The sequence below is a fragment of the Actinia tenebrosa genome, unplaced genomic scaffold (genome assembly GCF_029948245.1).
Source record: "Actinia tenebrosa isolate PJP-AT-01 unplaced genomic scaffold, QUT_ActTen_1.0 PGA_scaffold8__29_contigs__length_14323225, whole genome shotgun sequence".
Taxonomy (NCBI): domain Eukaryota; kingdom Metazoa; phylum Cnidaria; class Anthozoa; order Actiniaria; family Actiniidae; genus Actinia; species Actinia tenebrosa.
The window spans coordinates 4384734-4406583 of NW_028292585.1; the positions used below are offsets into that span (position 1 = coordinate 4384734).

General features: G+C 38.1%; 1 protein-coding gene across 1 annotated transcript; it reads right to left on the reverse strand.

Annotated features, from left to right (window-relative positions):
* Positions 1-202: 202 nt before the first annotated feature.
* LOC116301216 (symplekin) lies at positions 203-21641 on the reverse strand. The gene is made up of 38 exons (XM_089024406.1): positions 21514-21641; positions 21165-21227; positions 20391-20444; positions 20152-20225; positions 19900-20026; positions 19450-19500; positions 18747-18802; positions 18279-18342; positions 17861-18012; positions 17546-17643; positions 17339-17397; positions 16996-17032; positions 16804-16862; positions 16679-16725; positions 16550-16598; positions 16071-16352; positions 15358-15456; positions 14871-14904; positions 14683-14732; positions 14325-14360; positions 13990-14101; positions 13633-13661; positions 13414-13471; positions 12381-12567; positions 7635-7716; positions 7305-7487; positions 6702-6774; positions 6510-6588; positions 5880-5949; positions 5632-5740; positions 5241-5432; positions 4632-4760; positions 3860-3969; positions 3346-3423; positions 2967-3014; positions 1867-1935; positions 1591-1650; positions 203-1352 (listed from the first exon to the last, which is right to left on the reverse strand). The coding sequence occupies exons 1-38, from the start codon at positions 21634-21636 to the stop codon at positions 1044-1046; spliced, it is 3591 nt and encodes a 1196-aa protein (XP_088880532.1). The 5' UTR covers positions 21637-21641; the 3' UTR covers positions 203-1043.
* Positions 21642-21850: the final 209 nt, after the last annotated feature.

The following is a 21850-nucleotide window of genomic DNA, read 5'->3' on the forward strand; positions in this document are numbered from 1 at the left end:
TAGTAGTATCTCAGGTCGACTTATGAATTGAAATTTTCTTCATAGTTTCCATAGGCTAGTCCATTTGCAACTGTGTGTTAAATATGTTGGTTCATTCATCACTGACCACCTACCGACCTAAAGAAGGATGGACGAGGGCCTTTGGAAGAGGACTGCAAAGCTCCAAATGGGAAGAGAGGAGAGGGAATGAAAAGATGGTATGGAAAATTAAATAAATTTATAATAAATGAAGGAGTTCGTAGCTGACAAGATGGTCTGACGATCTGGATGACCTGCAGACACAGTAAGCCGATCAATACTCAGTTAAACAAATATTAAAGAGGTACAAATGACGTCAATAATCCTGCTTAGCTCATCTTAAACTAATTATTCGTGAATTAATTTCAGTTAAAGAAGTCGTCAAGAAATGCCAATCCTACGCAAACGCCATCACAATCATCATGAAAATCACACGAGATAACACAGTCATCACGATCATTAAACCCTTGCTCTTGTTTACCACTAGGGTCCAATAGATAAATGAACAGACAACAGATCAAGCCAAGACTAGCCTGCTGTGCAGACGTTTTTAGTGTCTGCACAGCAGGCTAAGCCAAGACAGGCCTTCGTCTGCTCACAAATGCACACGAATTTAAAGAATACGAAATGTTTTTTACTGGTCGTCTTTCAGCTTTTCAGATTTTATTTACAATGGGTTCAAAGATTTCAAAACTTGCTAGTGTTATCAAAAGCGTTTTTTTGTGGTCGCTCAAACAGACTGGAGTCAATCCGTAAGTCGGTCAAACTTTGTTATTCGACTGCAGATGGTCGGTCAAACAAGTTGTCCTTTGACTTTAGGTGGTCGGTCAAACAGGTTCTTGCATGACTTTAGGTGGTCGGTCAAACGGGTTCTTGCTTTACTTAAGGTGGTCGGTCAAACAGGTTCATGTTGGACTTAAGTCGGTTGAACAAGTTGATTTTCCACTTTAGCGATCGGTCAAACAGGTTCACGTTTGATTTGAATTGGTCGATCACACAGGTTATGCTGCCCTCGAGTCGGTCGGTTAAACAGGTTCTTGTTTAACATGTACTGTTTCTGTCTCAGAGTCATCTATTTCCCCTTCACTATCGCTCGCCTCGCCGCGATCCTTTCGCTCCTTTTTCGGTGGCGGCGATCCCGAATGAGACCGTCGAGATTTCCGTCGATCCTTCCGGTCTTCACTCGATTGTGATTGTAATTTTTTGGTGGATAATTCGTCTTTGATCTCAATGTTATCTTGCTTGGGATCCACTTGTTCTTTATCTATTTGTTCAGGTTCGATTTTCTTTTCCTTGTCGAGGATCTGGAGCACTGATCTTGGTATGTGTGCTCTCTGATAAGAAAGATGAAAATTAGCAAGGCTTTAGATGCACTGGAGGGTCAGCTAGTTTCCTAGGACAACCTCCAGTAGAAAGGAATACCTCCCCACCCCCACCCCCAAGATTTGCCTACCCATCTTTAAGGTGTCAGTAGGTCAAGAACGAGCAACTAGTGGGCGTAGGGTAATGCAGTAGTAAAGACGACGAGAGATAAAAAAGAGTGACAAGTTACATTGTAATGAAATGCGTTACCTGATGTGGAGTGAATGATTGTACATGTGTTACCAAATTGTCACGCAACTCAGGACATATCTGCGGGTACAACAAAGCAAAAATCATAAGTTTTGGAGCCTACTCTGTGGTCATAGGATACGGTAACGGTGCGGTGGGATTTTTATGACATCTTTGAATAAACCTTGCACAACACGCAAAATTTAACACAAATCAAACGCAACTATTTTTCCTTATACTGATTAAATTGAGTATATTTTCTTAGAAAATTTTTTAGATCCGTTAATGTCTTCTTACCTCGAAAGCGCTCTCCAGTTGACGTGGAGGAAGTTGGAGTAAAATAGAGAAAGACTGAGGCTTTGTCATCTGAAAATGAAGAGAAATAAAAATCTGTCAAGAATATCAGCCAATCAGCACACGAGTTATATTTTGTGCGGTTTTGTATCTATCTGCCGCTCGGAGACTTGCGAAGTGCGAGCAAAATAATTAAAGTTTAAAATAGTTTAAAATTAAAAAAAATAAAGAAAAATATCAATATCGTAAATAAAACAGCTAGTGAGCTTCTAAATGAAATAACTAAAAAAAAAAAAAAGAGAATGAAAGCTTGAGTTTAAGGTCACCCATCCATTTACTAACCCCGCTCAACCGTGCTTGACTCAGTATCTTGGAAACCCCAATTTTTGCCAGTGGACCACGTTTAAATAACAATAGCCGTGAAAACAATGCACCGAATGGACTAGACTTTTTAACATCGAATTTTCAACGATTCCGTGCGTGGCAGAGATGCAAGGGATTAGCCGATATGGTCTGGGGGCCGGCTGGTCTCTCCCCTGATGCTTTGGCTAGAACATTTTCTTGCGTAATCCGTGCACCAAAGGGCAGAAGGATTTAATCGCCGTCAGGTCCGAAGTCCATACGCCGCCCCAGCTCTGCGGATGTCTCGGGGGTATGGCACAGTGGAATCGATTTTTTTAAAAATTTCTGTCGGTGGACGTGGGTTCGAATCCCATTATCCGTTTTCAAATTGTTAAACATTGTTAATCTTTCTTTAAATCTTTTTTTTTTTTTTGCTTACGTTCAATCGCCAAGTAAGCAATCTCGATCCAAAACGTAGACCTGTGCTGTTCCTGGTTTTAAATACTGCCTGGAAAAACTTTACTGCAAGAAGTTTTACTCCACTTGACTTCTATGCATTTTTCTCGCTATATTACTATGCTTTCTGTTCAACTTTGACTGGAACTACGATATCTTTAGTACATAAAATAAATCAACCTTGAATTTCTTTAAAACGTGCTGTAACAGCTACACATGCGCAGACGTTTTTCTCAAGTGATCATCAGAGCAATATATTAATAAATAATAAAGTAATATATATCAATAAATGTCATCAATCAAACCTGGCAACACTTGACAAACCCTTGCCATACTTTAGGCTGCTTCCAGACCTAATACAAGAAAAAGTAACAGAGTACAATGAAGGACATATTGAACGAAGGCGGGATGTTTGTTGGCCACAGGGTACAAAGGGTTACCTTCGTAAAACAAGTATAAGGGAGCTGCACCTTCGGTGAACCAGGAGAAGGGTGGAAAGTGGGATGGGAATGGAAGGAAGAGAATGGGAATAGGGAGGGAGAAGAGAAGGCACAGGAGGAGAAAGGAAAAGATGGAAGGGAAGGAAAGGGACAAGCATAGGAGGAAGAAGGCAGCGGAAGAGGAAGGGAATGAGCATGGACAACAGGCAAAACCTATTGATTCTCCAAACTCTGATACACGTACCTGTTTTGTAATGAGTTTTGATAAGAGATTCATGACGAATCCGATCAATCTTGGGCAAATACTCAGTGACTGGATTACCTGTGGAGATGATCGTAATGAAAATGTTCAAACCGTATCCCAGGGAGATAGCTAGGTATCCTATCAAACTAGTATCAACAGAGGATTTCGTTCTTCATTGTACTGACACATTTATCCAAGACAAAACCCGCGTACAAGCACACAAAAAGCAGGAGGACCAGGATCTTGGGCAAAGGATAGCTTTATCTGTTTAATTCTCTTTAATTAATAAGTAAAGTGTTTTCATTGTGATTACAGTTAAGATAGTTATTATGCCGTATTAAAGAGTATTCACTTGGCTTCCTACACGCAACATTCCGGTCCCCCTCTCACGCATAAAGACATTGAGATACGTATCTTTTTCTTGCTCGCATTCGGGGTGTGAAGGGGTGGGCCTTCTATCCTAAACTAGTTAGTACATACAGTGTACGCAAACACCTCTCGTTGGTTAACTTACGGTTCTCATGAATAACGTTGGTAGAGGATTGACTTCCATTAACTGCTGCAGCACGATAGCCAGCACTTCTTGTGTGTAGATGGTCTTTTCATCGAAACAGTATCTGATAGCTGTACAATAAGATTCAGGGTATGGATCAATTCAAATAATGTGTCTGTCTGTCTGTCTATTAGGGTCTGTTTTACTATTGGATGATGATGACGATAATAAATGATGTTGATGATAATGTTGATGACGATGGGCATCATCACGATGATACATGCTATTACTACAGATGATAATTGTGGCGGTGATCAATACATGGTGCTGTCGATGATGACAAGGGTGTGATGGTTAGGATGATACATGATGCTAATGATGATGATGAAGGTGATGATGATGATGATGAAGGTGATGATGATGATGATGAAGGTGATGATGATGGTGATGATAATTGTGATGGTGATGATGATGATAATGATGATGAAGATGGTGATGATGATGATGGTGATGATGATGATGGTGATGATGATGATGGTGATGATGATGATGGTGATGATGGTGATGATAATGATGGTGATGATGATGATGGTGATGATGATGATGATGATGATGGTGATGATGATGATGGTGATGATGGTGATGATGATGATGATGAAGATGATGATGATGATGGTGATGATGGTGATGATGATAATATGTACGATAACAGTGTTGTTGTTGATGATGTTGTTGATAACAGAATTCATTTATCTTATAGAGCAGACTGCTGAGCAGACTACTGCCGACTCACCTTTCATAACAGATCGTATGTCTCCTTTAGACTCGTTTGCATTTGCTTTCTTTGAAGGTTCTATCATGTGAAGAGCTACAAGTAACTCTGATGGACTCAAGGGACTGGTACCTGATACCTTGCCTTCACCTGAGAATGTAGTAAAATGTAAGGAGCATGCGCAGTGCAGTATAGCCATCAGGGTGGTTTCCATGTCAACGCGACCTCGAAAAATTCTATACATCTAGGTTGTTGGCTTTCGTCAATTAGAATTTGACTAAGACAGTGGAAAATTTGATTAATGGAAGCCAAACGTTTGGAGTCTGCCCTAGGTATGATTATATAAGGTACATGTAGACCAAGTGCAATCGCTAACTCACTGGATATGCTCGCTAACTTAAGAAGGACGCAAAAATTGCTATAATGAAGATATACGTTTACTATAAAATCATCGTAAAGTGAATGAGGAGACCTTAAAGACAAAAAGGTAAAGGTAATATATTTTATTTCAATAACGCGGGAAGTCATTCTGTCAAATTCTCTCGAGCCAGAGGCTCATGTATATAGCGCTTGATGAGGACAATGGGGTCAGTTTTAAATATAAAACATTTTGTTTCACTAATAACTTACTGTGAAAACACCCCAGGAGCCTATTAAACACTTCTTTGACGACATTGGGTGACTGTTTGATGAGTTTAGGGAGCACAGCGATGATCTCTTGCTTTTCGAGTCCCGTTAACACAGGGATCAGGAAACGAACGTCAGATACACGCCTGTGGTAGAGATCTTTGACCTTCTTGACTAAATCAGGCGAGGGCGTGACTGCAGTGGATGAAAAAAAATGATGAATGAAAGGGAATGGAAATGGAAAAGAAAGAATGACAAGGGATAGACTTAGAATACAACTTGTTACAACACGATAAAATAGAAAATGGGAAAAATTATTCAAAGGAAGGGAAGATAAAAATAAAAATGGATAAAGTATTCATGTAAAACAACAAAATACAAACGAAAAAGCTACCTTTGTCTGTGATGATGTTGAGGATACGAGCGATGAGTGTTTCTGATCCTGTGGGGCAGTTTTCCACTAAATGTAGTAAATCGGGAGACGCCATGCCGATAGCACGTATCTAAACAAACACATCTGAATTACTTTTACATTTCACACAATTAGTATCGATAAACAAACGATATAAACTACACATGGGATTCCTGTGGTAAATCATCTGCTGCCACAGGAAGCCCATCAGGTTTGGGTTGAACACTTACAGGGGTTTCTAGATGTCGTATTATAACTCTCTTTATCATCTGAGAAGATGCGGTGTAGATAACAGCAAGCCTAAATATATCAAACAAAAGCATTGTTAGCGATATTTTTTGTAGAATCAAACAGAGTAAGTTGTAGTTTGGGGATGCTTTCCCTTGAGTTCTATTCCTTTCTTTGATTGGTCAAACCTAAACCATGAACACCTAAAGTATGTCTGGAATGTTGAACATCGTCTTCTGACCAATCAGATGGGACCGTTAATTAGAAATGAATTCATTCTTGCATGTGATTGGTCAGAACACGATGTTAACATTTCAGACATATTTTAGGTGTTCTTGGTTTTCTTAGTTTGACTGTAATTCCCTTTAATATTATTTCTCTCTCTAATGGTTATGGTAACAGTGAGAAGACACAACAGGCGTGCAAATAAAACAAATAATCATTCTCAAGAGGTTGGAAATGGCATATTGGTTATTGGTACACTGTCTCAAATTCAAGAACACTTGGATTAAAGAGCTGTACTCCCTTAGAACATACAAGTATATAAGAAAGACCCCCCTTCAATATACAAGACAGAAAGACTCCCCCCCCCCCCCCCCCCCATTAATCAGATGAATTTAAGTTTCACTTACTGATGGAAGAGCTGATGATTCTGGGGTAACAGAGCCAAGTATAAATACAAACAAATCTTGATGCTCTCGTCGGTCCATTCTACAAAGTACAAAATATTTGTATCTTAAAATATGGTTTTGAAATACACACAAAGACAGCAGGCCCTGAATGGATATACGAACAGAATACTTGGTTTGTGCAGATAACAATACCTTTTGGTTCTAGACCTTCCTCTACAGGTGCTTTCTCATTTAGTAACAGTTCTAGTGAGGACATGGCATAAGTCTGGAGAAGGGTAATGAGAAAATAATGAGTAAAAGATAAATATTTGGGTTATATTAGGCTGAATGCTATGTGAAATATAGATGTACGAATAGATGTATGAATAGATGGATTGATAGATGGGATAGATAGATGGGATAGATAGATGAAGTATTGGGATAGATGGCATAAATGGATGAATGGGATAGATGGATGAATGAATGGGATAGACAGATGAATGGGATAAATGAAGGGGATGGATGGATAGATGAGACAGATGGATGGATGTAGGGAATAAACAAATGAGTGGGAAAGATGGATGATGGATGGATAAATGAGATAAATGGATGGATGAATTTATGATAGTACTGTATGGGTAAATGGAAGAGAGGAACGGCAGGATGAAAGGGTGGGATGAAAAGTTTAATTGATGGATAGATAGATGAATTGACGGATGGATGGATGAGTGTATGAAGGGACTTAATGAATGGATGGATGGATGGATGGAAGAATGCAAACAAATTCAAGAGCAAAAGTTCAAGGTCTCCGCTTACCTCAATGTCCAATGCAAACTCAGGTCTTGTGTGTAGTTTCTTAGCAGAGTGTATAGCCTGCACACGGACCTGTTCTTTCTCATGTGTGGTTAATTCTAGTAATGTCTGTAGGTGTTGATGTTGTGTAGCTGGACGCTTGAGTATCAAGTCTCGTAAGGTAGCAAACCCCACTTGTAGAGTTTCCTATAATGGTAAATATCAAGTGAGATGAAATGGTAAAACATTTCACCCAAGTACAATGGGTCCATTAGATACAGGCCAACTAAAAACACTTGTTTAATAACAATCAACTCAGCTAACACTAGTTATCCCAGTCTGAAGTTGACCTACTGGATTTTCACAATGTATCTTGACCATAAGCATGACTTGTTCTGTGATGATGGGAGCCTCCAAGACCACACGTGTAAATAACCTGAACATAAATTTATAACAAGAAAGTAAATAAGTAAATGGAAAGAAGATAGGATGGGATGAGAAGTCTACAGGAAGCCATCTTGGAAGGAATAGATACAATAATAATAATAATAATAATAATAATAATAATAATAATAATAATAATAATATACTTTATTTAAAGAGGGTAACACCCAAAAGCAAAAGCTTACAAACTTGTGGCCCTCAAAAGACTTAATATAAATAGTTACATGAAAATATAAATATACATATATAAAAAAGTACTAAGAATAATATATTATATATTATAGACCAAGTCGAAGACTCGCACCTATGTGGGGGCCAGGCCACGCGAACAGAGAGACCTGGCGCGACTCGTCACGCCAGATCGCTCTGTGTCGCGCCAGGTCTCCCTGTCTTCAACCACACCGGCGCAAGCCCTGGACTTAGTCTATATTAACTAGAATATGATTAAATAATTATAAATAAATAATAAAAATATACTTATATCCAATAAAACTAACTAAATCTTAAAATGGTCCATTGATTCCTGGTTTAAAAGAATACTCGATAAGTATTTAGATTTAAAATTATTTATAGAAGATGCAGTTTTCAATTCTACAGAGAAGGAATTCCATAAAGTAGACGCTCTAAAACTGAATGAGCGGCCTCCAGCTGTAGTCAATGATATTTTCGGTACCTTAACGTTGTACTTAGAAAAGCGAGTTTCAAATTTGTGAACATTTTTCATGGGTTTAATGTAATTGAGTAGATAACTAGGAGTAATCCCATTTAAGATCTTAAACATTAGAGCACCGGTCAAGTAATTGCACAATTCATTAATAGGAATCCAACCAAGTTTGTTAAACATAGGGACAGAAGGTGCATCACGTGCTGCATCAAATATTGTTCTAGCTGCTCTTTTCTGCAATCTAAGAAGGCGATATTTACCCTCCTTGGAACAACCTCCCCAAACAGGGGCACAATATTCGATAAGTGGCTTAATAAGTGTATTGTAAAACAAAATTCTCTCCGGATGAGGTATATACCTCTTATTCCTTTTAACCCTTTATGCCCCATGGGGAATCTTGCTTACGTTGTGCACTAATCCCAAGGGTCATTAACATTCATTGTGCAGTATTGAGTATGCCTTAGATTTTGCCTTATAATGCCAAAGCAAGCTAAGGTACTGCATTACAATAGAAAGAAAAATTATAGATCTAATATCAAACTTTATTTTTAAACATCATAAGGTAGTAAATACATAAAATCTGATGAGAATATACTACTGAAAATCCTAGAACCTAAAACATACTTGCTCAGCCATTTTGTTCTAGGTTTGATATTGCAAACACATGGATTAGATTTACTATAAATCATCTCCTAGATCAATAATTCAATATAGAAATGATAAAAATGTATATTGAGACATGCAGCTAAAGAATAAGCTAGTTATCTATCATGAAAGTCAAGTGGTTTTCACAAATATGAAATAATTAAAGTTAAGTTAATTTTGAATTTGGCGCGTCCAAAGTCGGTCCAATCAAGCTAGGTCACTAGCGGTATGGTTGCGAAAGCACTTCAAACACACTCGCTTTCCACACAGTTCACACTGTAATCTGCACCAGCTCTTTTCTTTTTTCCTTAGGCATCTTTTGCAGAGGCCTTTTGTGCAGGGAATAGGCCAGTGGCCACCCTGCAAAGATCCAGAAACACAGGATAATTTGCGGCAACTGAATTCGCCGATCAAGTCCTTTGCAAGTTCTAATCTAAATTGAAGCTGTGTTCGTGAGCGATGATTTGGCGCCAGCATTTCTAAAATGTGGGCATTTACAATGCTCAAGTCAATGAGAAACCAAAATAGGTATCTCCACCACTTTCTGGACTTGAGTCCGACAGCATAGTAGCCGCGAGATTGATCACTGCGATCAACAGCACCCATGTTGGCGTTGTAGCTCTTCACTACAGGAGCGCTAGGCACATCGATAATGGTTCCATCGCGTTGTTTTCGTTTTACAGTGTCGTCTCCAACAGGATTCGACTGGCTGCTTAAAAAGTTGACAAGCCTCTTGTCCTTCCAAACCGTTGCCACGAGATTGTTCTTTCGTTTGAACAAGGATTCGCCTTGTTTTAAGCGCTTCACGTCGGGGTTTTTTTTCCCTAACTCCTTCGGATAACCCGAACTGCTAGCTTTTATCGTGCCACATAAATAGACTTGGTCTTTTAATAAATCTTCGGCTAGACGAACTGATGTGAAATAATTATCACAGAAGACATGATGGTTTTTGCCTGTGATTGTCCGTGTTAAATCATGTACGACACGGTAGCCAAGGCCATGTTCGACTCCGCCATCTTGCTTCTTCCCCGTGTAAACTTGGAAGTCCAACACGTAGCCATTTGAGGAATCGGCACACTCCCAGACCTTTATTCCTCTCTTGATGGGTTTGTTGGGCATGTATTGCTTCATCCCAAGCCTGCCTTTGTACTTAACCATAGCTTCATCTACAGCAACGTTCTTCGTTGGCATGTACTCTTCGCGGCATTGCTGTAAAACACGATCAACAACAGTTCGAACTTTGTAAAGTCTGTCGTGTTGCCGATCTTCTCTCGGAAGAGCTTTAGATTTGTCATTGAGATGTAGATATTGATTTAGTTTATCATAACGATTTCTTGGCATGACTTTTTTGATCTCTGGGACTCCAAGGAGAGGTTCTTTAGACCAATACAGTCGAGTTGAAGGGAGCTTTTTTATTCCAAACACGACGTGAAGACCAAGGAACGCTTTGATCTCTTCGGCTGTTGTATCACGCCACTTTGGATCGGGCTTCACAGCGATGCATTGCTGGGCATACAGGTTAGTTTCTCTGACAATAAGTTCGATTAAGTCCTCGGGAAACAATAAATGAAAGAAGTCCAGTGCAGTTCCATCTTCTGCAACTCCAGAGACAGGACCAGAGCGAGATACAAATGGCGCGACATTCACAACTCCATTGCCATTTCCCCAAGTGTTTACATCTTCTTGTGGCTCAGTTTCTTCGTCATCTGAGACGGAAAAATCAGACAAATCTTCTGTGTTCACTGTTGAAACAGAAATATCTGATTCAGAAGAGTCTGAAGCAGAGTCTGAGTCGTTCAAGGCTTGAATATCGTCGTTCGTAAATCCTAAAAAATCTTCCGAGTCGCTATCGCTCTCCATTTCCAAACGTGTTTCTTCAACTATAATTTTCACTGCGAACTTGTGTGACAACCTATGCCATATTTGGTATGAAAATAAATGTAAACTCTTCTCCTATTGGTTAGAATACGATAGAGCATCAAAACAAAGATATAACATGTCTTTTGATTGGCTAGAAGAGGTCACGGTCTGAGAGAGCCATATGGCTCACTTGGGAATTGGAGCCAGTTACGGAAGTGAGCCATATGGCTCACTTGGGGCATAAAGGGTTAAGTAAGCCAATACGTTGTGAAACTCTATGCTCAATACTATCAATTTGAGAGTCCCATGTTAGTGATCGATCAATTTGGACACCGAGCAGTTTAACTGAATCAGTTGTTTGTAACTTTGTGTTACCTACTTCGATTGAAATGTCACGTTCAAGAGTAGATAGTTTACGAGAGCTACCAACAAGCATGACTTTTGTTTTAGAGGTGTTAAGAATCATTTTGTTCCGTGACGCCCAGGATTGAATAGGTTTAAATTCATCGGCCAACTTAGATTCAACTTCTTCAAGAGTTTTCCCTGACACAGTTTGAGTTGTATCATCAGCATACATGTCAAGTGTAGATTCTTTAGTAATTAAAGATAGATCATTTACAAATATTATAAAAAGCAAAGGTCCTAAAACAGAACCTTGAGGAACACCATGAGATACTGATTTAGGAGAGGATAAACGTTTTGCGATCATAACAGACTGTCGACGATTTTCCAAATAAGATTTAAACCAGGCAATGGCTGAATCACTGCGACAATAGAGTTGGAGCTTAGTTAGTAAAACATCATGATCAATAAGATCGAATGCCTTACGAAAATCAATGGCTACTAAGCCACTAAGCAGACCTTTGTCAATATTCATAAGTAGAACGTCGACAATTTTGATTAGGGCTGTCTCACAGGAATGGCCTCTGCGAAAGCCTGATTGATTAACACAAAGCAAGTTATGGTCAGTCATGAATTCATAGAGTGAAGAATGAACATGTTTTTCTAACACCTTGGAAAGAATAGGAAGAACCGAGATAGGACAATAATTATTAGGATCCTTCCTATCTCCATCTTTATAAATAGGTGTGACACGTGCAAGTTTCCAAGACTCAGGAAAAACTCCATTTCTTATTGAGGCGTTGAAAATTTTTTAAAAAATAAATACCAAATACCAAAAACAACGCGATAGGGGTGGGAGTGGGGAAGAAAACAACTAATCTTCGTGGGAGGGGTAAAAAAGGAATTAAGTGGGCACAGGAAATCACCATGTAGGGGAGGGGTAGTTAGGGGATACCCCAATTGGTACAGAGAATTAAGTAATGTTTTAAGTGTCAGGCTTTCTTGACAAAATAGGCAGCTGCGTTCAATTCCATAATTATTTAACTAATTTATTGTATCCGCTGATGATGAAAAAGCTGGCAGTGAGAGGTGAAGTACCCGATGATCAAGCCCTGTTGGGTTGTGGGTAAAGAGGTGTTACATACTTGTCTTTGGGGTCCATTCGCTGCTGTAATCCCTCCAATAGTCTGCAGATGCATTCATTATACATTGACAGGTCAGGAGGATAGCCTTCTTCTTGGTTGATCTCATACATCAAGTACTCCTGATATAACCATGACTGTATTAACTCATAGTGCATACGGGGGTCTTCTTGGATGTAATTATGGAGAACTGACAAGATACAATTGATCATTTCTAGTGAGACCTTTGAGAATATTTGCTATAAACATTGGTATTGTTGAACCCCGAAACAACCTCTGAGTCTATCTAAGTCAGGGCATAAAACATCTTCTGGGCTGATCTAAGTTAGTTCACGGCTAACTCATAGATTGAACCCTGAAACAACCTCTGGGCTGATCTAAGTCAGGGCATAGCTAACTCACAGATAAAACCCTGAAACAACTTCTAGGCTGATCTAAGTCAGGGCACGACTAACTCACAGATTGAACCCTGAAACAACCTCTGGGTTGATCTAAGTCAGGGCATGGCTAACTCACAGATAGAACCCTGAAACAACCTCTGGGCTGATCTAAGTCAGGGCATGGCTAACTCACAGATTGAATTGGAATTTATTGCGAGAAAACCCAGAGAAAAACCCTCGAATCAAGGGAGAGACCCAACAAATTCACATGTGATGCTGAGTCCAGAAATTAAACCCAAGACCCCAGAAGTCAAAGACTATTGCTTTCAGTGCCACTACTCCACCTTCTACTACAAAGACTGAAATTTTTGGCTTTCAGTTAATGGGCTAGTTAATTACAGATTCAAGTTATTGGTGAGGGGAGGAGTTTGGAATTTAATTTTGATCCCGTAAATAATAAATACAGTCCCTAGTCTCTTTTATTAGTAGTTTATAATATAGTTTTATTCTCATACATAACAGCTAGGTCTTAAGATAAAAGATTAAATTGTAATTTAGTTTGTTTCATTTCATTTCAAATCAAGGTAGAGACCCAATATACTGTTCACATGTGTGATACCAAGTCCAGGAATAGAGCGTAAAATTTGAAACAGTACCTTCTCTGACATCACCACCTGCCTGGATGGCTAAACCAATCAACAGCTTGATTCTTTCCTAAAGTAAAACAAAGGTCAAAACATTTTTATACACAGTGCTTTACAATCATATATCAACAGCTATTCTGGCTTGTGACAGAATCTCTTAGACCTAAGGCATGGAACAATTGTGTATGTAAATAACAATTGATTTGATCCAAGAAGGAGTTGTCAACCTACTTGTTGTACACCACTTCTAACTGCACTGTCTGAAACAAGAAAACAATAAGTTAGTCCTCAAATATTGCGTTTAGAAGCCAATACTATAGCTAAGCTACATACAGGTGTGCAGATCTAAACATTCTCTGACACCCAGTGACACAGGTGCCTGCCTTAAAACATTTTCTTCAAAACATCTAGAAAAATAGTCCTACACACAGCAGCCTGGCTTATTCCCACATTTGTTTTAGCCCATTCAAAATCATCCCAAAGTGCGTGAACGTGAGGCTAGACAAGCAAAATTCTATCATTCCATGGCCGCTGCCCAATAAAGGTGTAGAAGAGACTAAAATATGTGCTATAAGGAGAACTACTTACTTTCAGCCTTGATTATTCTGTCGACAGCAGCCATAAGCATTTTGTGCTGTTCCTCTAAACTCATATCCTTGGTAACCTCTGACAGTTTAAAAGCTTTTATTTTGCGCATTCGCTGATGAGAAAGAAAAAGAGAGTGATTTTTAGAAGTTATAGAAAAATTTCTAATTATTACGTGACTCATATTAGTAATTGAATGACTGACAGCTGGCTCAGTTGGTGGAGCATCTGACACCTTAAGTGGGAGACCATGGGTTCAATGTAAGGTCTTATGAGTATCATGAAGAAAGAGCGCTATAAAATAATAAAATAAGCCAAATTAAAGGACGACAACTCACCAGTTGAGGCACAGCAGCTTCTTTTGGTTGGAAGATCTTCAATGAGAATGAAAAGAAAACGAATATGAGTGGGATGAGAATGGGATGGGATGCGCAATGGGAGGAGCTCTAAATGACGGCAAGCTTGTAGCCCTTTCAATGTATTGAATGAAAATGAAACAAAAATGAAAATGAGTGGGATGAAAATGGGATGGGATATGGAATGGGAGGAGCTCTAAATAATAATAAGCTTGTAGCCCTTTCGATATATTGAATGAAAATGAAACGAAAATGAATATAAGTGGGATGAGAATGGGATGGGATATGGAATGGGAAGAACATGTTCATGGTATGATATATCTGGAAGGTTTCATGGTACCTTCTTTCCTTCTGTTTTCCCTTTATCTTTAAGAACATCTATTTGCCCACCTGTAGTAAAACAAATATCAATAATGGGAAATATTACTCCACTTTCATTCACTTTTGAATGACTGAAACGACTTATGATTAGAAATAAAATGGACCCCATAGAACTGGCAGATATAGAAGAAATGTTTCAATACTTACTTAATATCCTTTGGAGAGCTGAGTCTTTCTTGTCCTGGGGAAAAAATAAAGACAAATTATAAAAATAGATATTTAAAGAACTGTTTCAACTGTTTTTCCCACTGTATCAATATACACTGATACTTCCATTGTTAAGCAGACAACCTTCATCAATTCATAGTAAAATGAATCTCTATACAGTGGACACCTCTATAGTCCTCCTTGGCTCTGGCATAATGTCTTTCATTTCAGACCATGTGTCATTCCCTTGAGAATAAGATTCTTATTCTTTGTTTGTTTCTTCTCGTGTCGACCAAGTTCAACCATTAAACAAAAAAATGTTACTCCAGGGAATGACACATTGTTTGAAATGAAAGACATCATGCTTGAGCCGAGGAGGTATATTAAACAAACAAACACCAGGCCAGGTGCTTAGTGTCTGTAAGGTGTCTTTTTAATAGCGGTACTGTACCACTGTAAGATCTAAAAGAAGAACAAATAAACTTACTCCAGAATTCTCATTTTCAGCATCTGCGTCCCAGTTAGAGTCGGAGCCAATCACAGGTATGGATTTATTTGATTCTTTTTTAATTCTTGGGTCTTGAGCCTGAAAAAAATAGATTATGGAGAAAAATATATTAATTGTTGATTAATAATAATTTGAAAACATCATTTTTCTAACTAAACACTCAATCCTTTGAGTGGTTTTAGGGCAATTAATATAACTCAAAAGCATAAGCGTAGCTGACTTCTGTAATTAATGAAATTAATAACTGTTGTAGTATAATAATTATTGTAATTATACAGCTTCTCATTAATCCCATATATGTAACTGTCCAATTATTTTCTTAATTGCACAGGTCTTGTTGATATGGGATTAATTAGGCGTCTATATAATTAATAGATAATGGGATTTCATGCTCCCCAATCAAGAAATAATTAGACTCGAATCATTCCTCTGACTACCAAATTGGACTCTGCCTATGGCCTCATCCAATTTTGGAAGTCCTCGGAATTTTCCAAGTCATGGAGTCCTATTACATATACTAATATATCATGTGTGAATGATAATTTGAAGTACAAGCTGTTTTCATGGCAGCTGTGTTGTCGAGCAAAAAATTAGAGATTTTCTCCTTAGGTAAATAAAAACTTGTAATGCAATAATAGCTATTATTGCCCTGCGATAATAGCTATTCAACATGAATTCCCTTCATAACTGACCTTCTTAAGAGCTTCCATTCTTTCAAACCCAACACCAACCCCTACTCCTGTCATCTGCGAAGCCAAAAGCCGGGCTAAATGAGCAACTTGAGCCTGTCCTCCAGCTGCGGCAATAGGTGTGTAGGTATCACTAAAGTTTGTCGGCAGGTTGTCCGGTAGAGATAACATACTGATAAGTACAAGGTTGGTTACATTGTCTTTGTCTAAGAGAGGTATTAAGTCTTGTGCTGTCAAGTCAATCGCCTCTGCCGTTGTCATGGAGATAATATCAGGATCATCCATCTTAAACAAAATAATTAATAATCCTGTTAATTACAATAGATTCTGAATCAAGCATTGTGATTGGATGGTGTTTTTTTCCTGACTCTTAATTGGCCGAGTGCAGGAAATCCATTTGAGAAGCAGTATTACTGTATGCCTATTCTAAAACAGGTTCACAACTGGTTTACAGCAGGTTTATAACCAGTTTTGATACTCACATCCAGCAGCTTGGACTTCTTGTTGGCTGCAGCATTTTCATTTTCCGCTCTAGGAATAAAAAACATAATTTATTAGTTTTACAAAACTCCCTCCGGAAGAAAATGATACAAAAAAGGCTTTTTCTTCACCTTCTTTTTAAAGATTCTGGAGTTGGTTTTGGCATGTTCTTTTGTAACTGCAGAAAAAAGAATAAAGTTGTCAGGAATATGAGAAACGATAAGGACATTCGTCACGATATTCAAAGCATTTGTACCTCATTCTGTGATGCTCCGAGGTCTGTCAATAGCGTTGTTATTTGAGGAAGAAATTCAACTGCAAAGAAAGTAAATAATGTGTTAACAACAAGCAACTATGAATGTTTACCAGTCATTGATAGTATAAAGAGATAAATGAAAAGGAAAGGAAGAAAAGAAGGAAAGAAAGAAATACAATGAGGGTTGGCTACCTGAACTTGGATGTTTCAGCAGGTTCATTAGATGAAGCTAAAAAATAAGAAAGATTTAGAAAGATTGTAATGTTAATGTTAATGGTAATATCATAATATCAGAGTCATTGTTGTTGTCATTGTGTTGCTGATGATGATGGTGATTATATTGATGACGACAACAAAGCTGGTAATGTAGATGATAATGATGTTGATGATGATGCTGGTGAAGTTGATGATGTTGATGGTGATAAAGATGTCGGTGATGACAATGAAGCTGGTAATGTAGATGATAATGATGTTGATAATGATGCTGGTTTTGTTAGGAAATAAATGTTAGAACAACAACATAGAGTCAACTTACCTTTAAATTTTTTCTAACACTACTAACTTGTGACTTGGATAAAGAAGTAGGAAGGTTAGCTGCAGGAAAAAAAATAACAGAATGGTTAGCCTGGGAAAACAACAGCTGTCTCGTTGCTCGCTTGCTTCCCATGGTCACCCCTGAAGTGTGGCAATTGGTTCAAAATCACTCAAGATAAGCTTTTCAGCCTCCAATAAGATCACTTACCATGAAGAGACTCAAAGGTCTGCACTACAGTTGACATGAAGATAGGTCTTTGTCTGGCAATGTTGGATAGTGTGCCGAGAGATGCCATCAAGTTAACACTGAAAATTTGATTGAACAGCAGTGATATCATTATCAGCACCAACAGCATCATCATCATCACCATCATCATTACTATCGCTATCATCATCATCATCGACAACATTATTGTCAACAAAATCACCAACATTATCATCAGAAACATTTTCAACTTTCGAGAATAAAATACTATTAGAAGATTATAATTATCGATGTACAACATTAGCAACATAACCCTACCTTGAGATTGTAGGCGAGGCACTCAGCGTCAACAGAGCTTCTAGGGTTGTACCCCCTTCTTCTCTCAGCTCTGGCATTCTCACTAGAGGATGGTTTCTTGGTATTGAATCAAGAGAAAAGTCTGCCTCTCCCTTCTTTGTTGACTCAGAATCCTGATAACAATGTGTTAACTATTAATTGATGATGATGAATTTATATAACGCCTTTTCTATATGAATATAATCAAAGCCGCTTTACATTGAGTTGTGAATGACAGGTTGCTTTTTGTGCAATTTACAAGCATGAGAGATGGTTAGTATGAAGTGGAGGCACTGAGGGTGGTCACTGCCAGGGTTTCTTTACGTCCTCAGTGGTTCTTTTACTTCCCTCTGATGTTACTTGTATTGAATTTGTTTGCAAATGAAAAAGGTCAGCATACCTGTGTCTTGTTGGATTGCACGAGGACTAACATCTCCATAAACTTGATTGCATGGGTTCTTATTCTACAAGCAAGAAAGAAAGACTATTATCTTCTATAACCTAATGTTGAGAAGCATGGGTGAAGGGTGAGGGCACTTGCTTCTCAAGAAGGCAACCCAGATTTGATTCCTAGACATACAGCCCCTGTAGCTCATATATGAGTAGAGTTGTTCTTTGGTTGTATTCTTTGCTTCAAGAGATTTTCTCTGGATTCTCTAGTTTTCTTCCCTCCACAAAAATCAACTCTTAAATTCCAATTAAAATCCTGTGGAAGAAGAGTCACTCTGCCGAACTACTTTATTTTATAAATTGTATTCATGATGTCATAGCAGAATGATACGTTGTGAATCATACTTGCGATCATCATATACGATTATGTAATACTAAGTAACACTAGCCATGGCAACCAAATACAAATCTGACCTACCCATCATTGTCAGACTCAAGCATGGAAATGATCTGATTTTTGATGTCAGTCAACAACTGCAGAGAAGGAAATCAATACGAATGCTTAGCATGATAATATTATTACATTTCATATAAATTTCTTGCATACACTTTAATATGATATACGTAACAGTACATGAATAATGAGCCCGAGGCTCAAAATAACAGTCGCCAGTCATGATCACAGTCAAATTAGTTTAAGCTTAGTCATGTATCATTTCTGACTAAACTTCACTGGTCAAAATGACCGGCAAGGCAAAGATTTGACCAAACAAGTCCCAGCTTTGGCCAGATATTGTTCAATGCCATAATTTCAAACCCTGGTGCTTGATGATGGTACAAAATATATGCACATAAACTAAAACAAATAGTTAAACTCATCGGCACGGATGAATTGGAGGGAGGTGCCTGAAAAGCTGCAGCAGGTCGCACTACTGCTCACGGCCGAGGGGCCGAATATAACCCGAAGGGGAGAGCCAAGTCTGCGAAGAATCATCCTCGTCACTTTAGCCCTAACAAAAACCGGTCATATCAACAAACGTAGCATGCCATGTGCTATGAAGCCCCTGAAGGCACCCCCGCAGCAACTGAAGAACGCTGGCCAGCGTTCCTTGACTTTAACTTTGCCTAAATTTCCTTTAGCCACATTTAAATAATATACTACTTGAACTAGGTCACTATACCTCCCACATCTGTTCCAGCTCTTCAGTAATGACTCGTTTCTTGCACACATACTGAAACATACAGAAACACTAATTCAACAGTAATCCTAATAATCTCTGACACAGGAATGTGAGGGAGGGATGTTAAATGAATGCTTTGTTTTATGTTTTTTAACAGTGTTTTTGGTTTCAAGAAGATAATGTTTGGCAACCAAGAGACCAGAAACACTTTACTTTCCCAAGGAAATTCTATAATTTATAATTTAAAATTCTAAAATTTATAAATTATATAATATTATAATTTGATTGATTTGATTAAATTGTACAAATGATGGATGAAAGTGTCATCTCATGTTTGATTCTGCATGATTCTACATGGCATAGGAGAGTAGGGGTTGTCTTAACGTAAATGTTTGTGTTCTATGATTTTATAGGGGGAGGGGATAGTGGTGTTACATTGTTCTACTTTACCTGTAATGCATACTTGTACAGCTGAGTGATACACAGCATAACACGTTTCTGCACAGCGACATTCTCATCATTCAACATTAATGCAAGATTCCCAAGAACCTTTCCAAATAGCTCAACATCTTTTTTACTACAATATAACGAAAACTATATTATTTTTTTGATTTTGGGATTCCTGTGTTGTTACCCTACCACAGGTAGCCCAATCTTTAAAAAGTCTGGTAAGAAAATTAAAGTTTAAATATTGTCACATACCAAGCCTCTTCGATAAACCCAACTACAAACTTCCTAACATCTGCAGACTTGTCTTGCTGAAACACTAAAATTTCCTTTACAAAAGAACAAGAATTGGATAAGTATTGCTTAGTGTTCATAACTGAAAGAGTTTAAAGTGGTATTGCCACTTTTATCATTACTTATTTCAAGTTATAATTCTTTTTGAGCTACTCAAAAGATCAGTATCTGTCATATATCTACTTATATACTTAACTTACATCTAGAAAATTGTCTAATAATGATGGATCTTTGTTTATGATGAACTCTTGGACCTGAAACAAAGGTATAAGATTAATAAGCGGTACGTGTACTGTACAAATACAAAACGTAGTATGAGCAGTACGACATAGTACATACTAAATTGCGGCACACTGCATGATGATGGTATAGTCAATAGAGGGAGGCAAGGACATGGTAATAATCAGGGTCCGGTTGTACGAAGCCTGGATAGCGCTATTAGGCAGATAAATCCTTATCGAGTGGATAAGTTGATGCTGTTATCCAATAAATTTAGCCACTGGATAATATTAAATCTTATTATCTATTGGATAGTGCTATCCAGGCTTCATACAACTGGGCCCAGCTGTTTAACCAGGCAACACTTACAGTACTACGAGGTCCTATAAGTGGGGTACCCATGTCCTCAGTCTGAATTTCACAACCACCTATGTCACAATTTCAGGATGTTCTTATGTCCCTTGTCGGAATTTAGCAAAAACCGGGCCTTGCTGTCAGTAATTCATTACAGAAGTCTGTCCTTCATCCCCAATTCGTGGCTCTCATGTCACCATTTTCAAGGCCCTGTGGCTCATTGGAATTTACCCCTAATAGGGCCTCTACTATCATTCTTCCTGTTTGATTATTATGAATATTAAGGTACCCTCTCAAGGATTGCAGGAAAACAAAGGAATAACACTCAAGGGAATGAAATGTGGTCCATAAAACATTACATCCATTAGCTGCATAATATTATATATAGAATAATAACTTACTTGTTTTAAGCAACCGAGCTTTCCTTCTTTTTCTAGCTGGGCTTGATTTAGTAAATCAATAACCTATTTCATTTTGATCAATATTAGTAAGTTATTTTTATGTAAACATATATTACAAAACTTTTACTAACAAGCCTGGTGAAAGACGCCATAATGCTTTTGTTATAAATACTAATACAGTTAAACTACTCAGTTAAATGAATATGGTGGCATTCTACAAGATAATCTCAAGTTTATAGACGTACACATGCGCCCTTAGTATATTCCATGCATTTTGTCTTGTGTCAAAGTCATTCCAACAAGTTCAGCGTTTGATTAACAACAGTAAACACCCTTCAAATAAAGATACCTTCTCCGTGGTAGAGTCCTCGGCTTGATATTCCCCTGAGGTATCCATATCTTCACGGTTAAAGAACTGTGAAGCCTCAGAAAGCCGGTTCGAGTTGTTCACATCACGACCAATGGCCGCCATTTTGATTCTCCACTACAAGCATTGCGGGGGGTAAAGAACTCACAGGGAGCCCAATATCTGCACAAGGTAAAGGGCCATTCAAAAATAACAATTTATATTTAGAACTTTTCGATGCAATAATTCAATCAAATATAGGAATAATCTTTATTACATTCTTAACATAAAATTAAGATGTTTGTACGTTTGTGAATTATTTCACATTTTAAAGGAGAGG

Coding starts and splice junctions, on each gene's coding strand:
- LOC116301216 (XM_089024406.1), bottom strand. CDS start 21,636: ATGGCGGCCATTGGTCGTGATGTGAACAACTCGAACCGGCTTTCTGAG. Junction 17,398..17,545: donor GACCTTTGAGTCTCTTCATG/GTAAGTGATCTT, acceptor TTTTTCCTGCAG/CTAACCTTCCTACTTCTTTA. Junction 4,761..5,240: donor GCTCCTGGGGTGTTTTCACA/GTAAGTTATTAG, acceptor CTACATTCTCAG/GTGAAGGCAAGGTATCAGGT.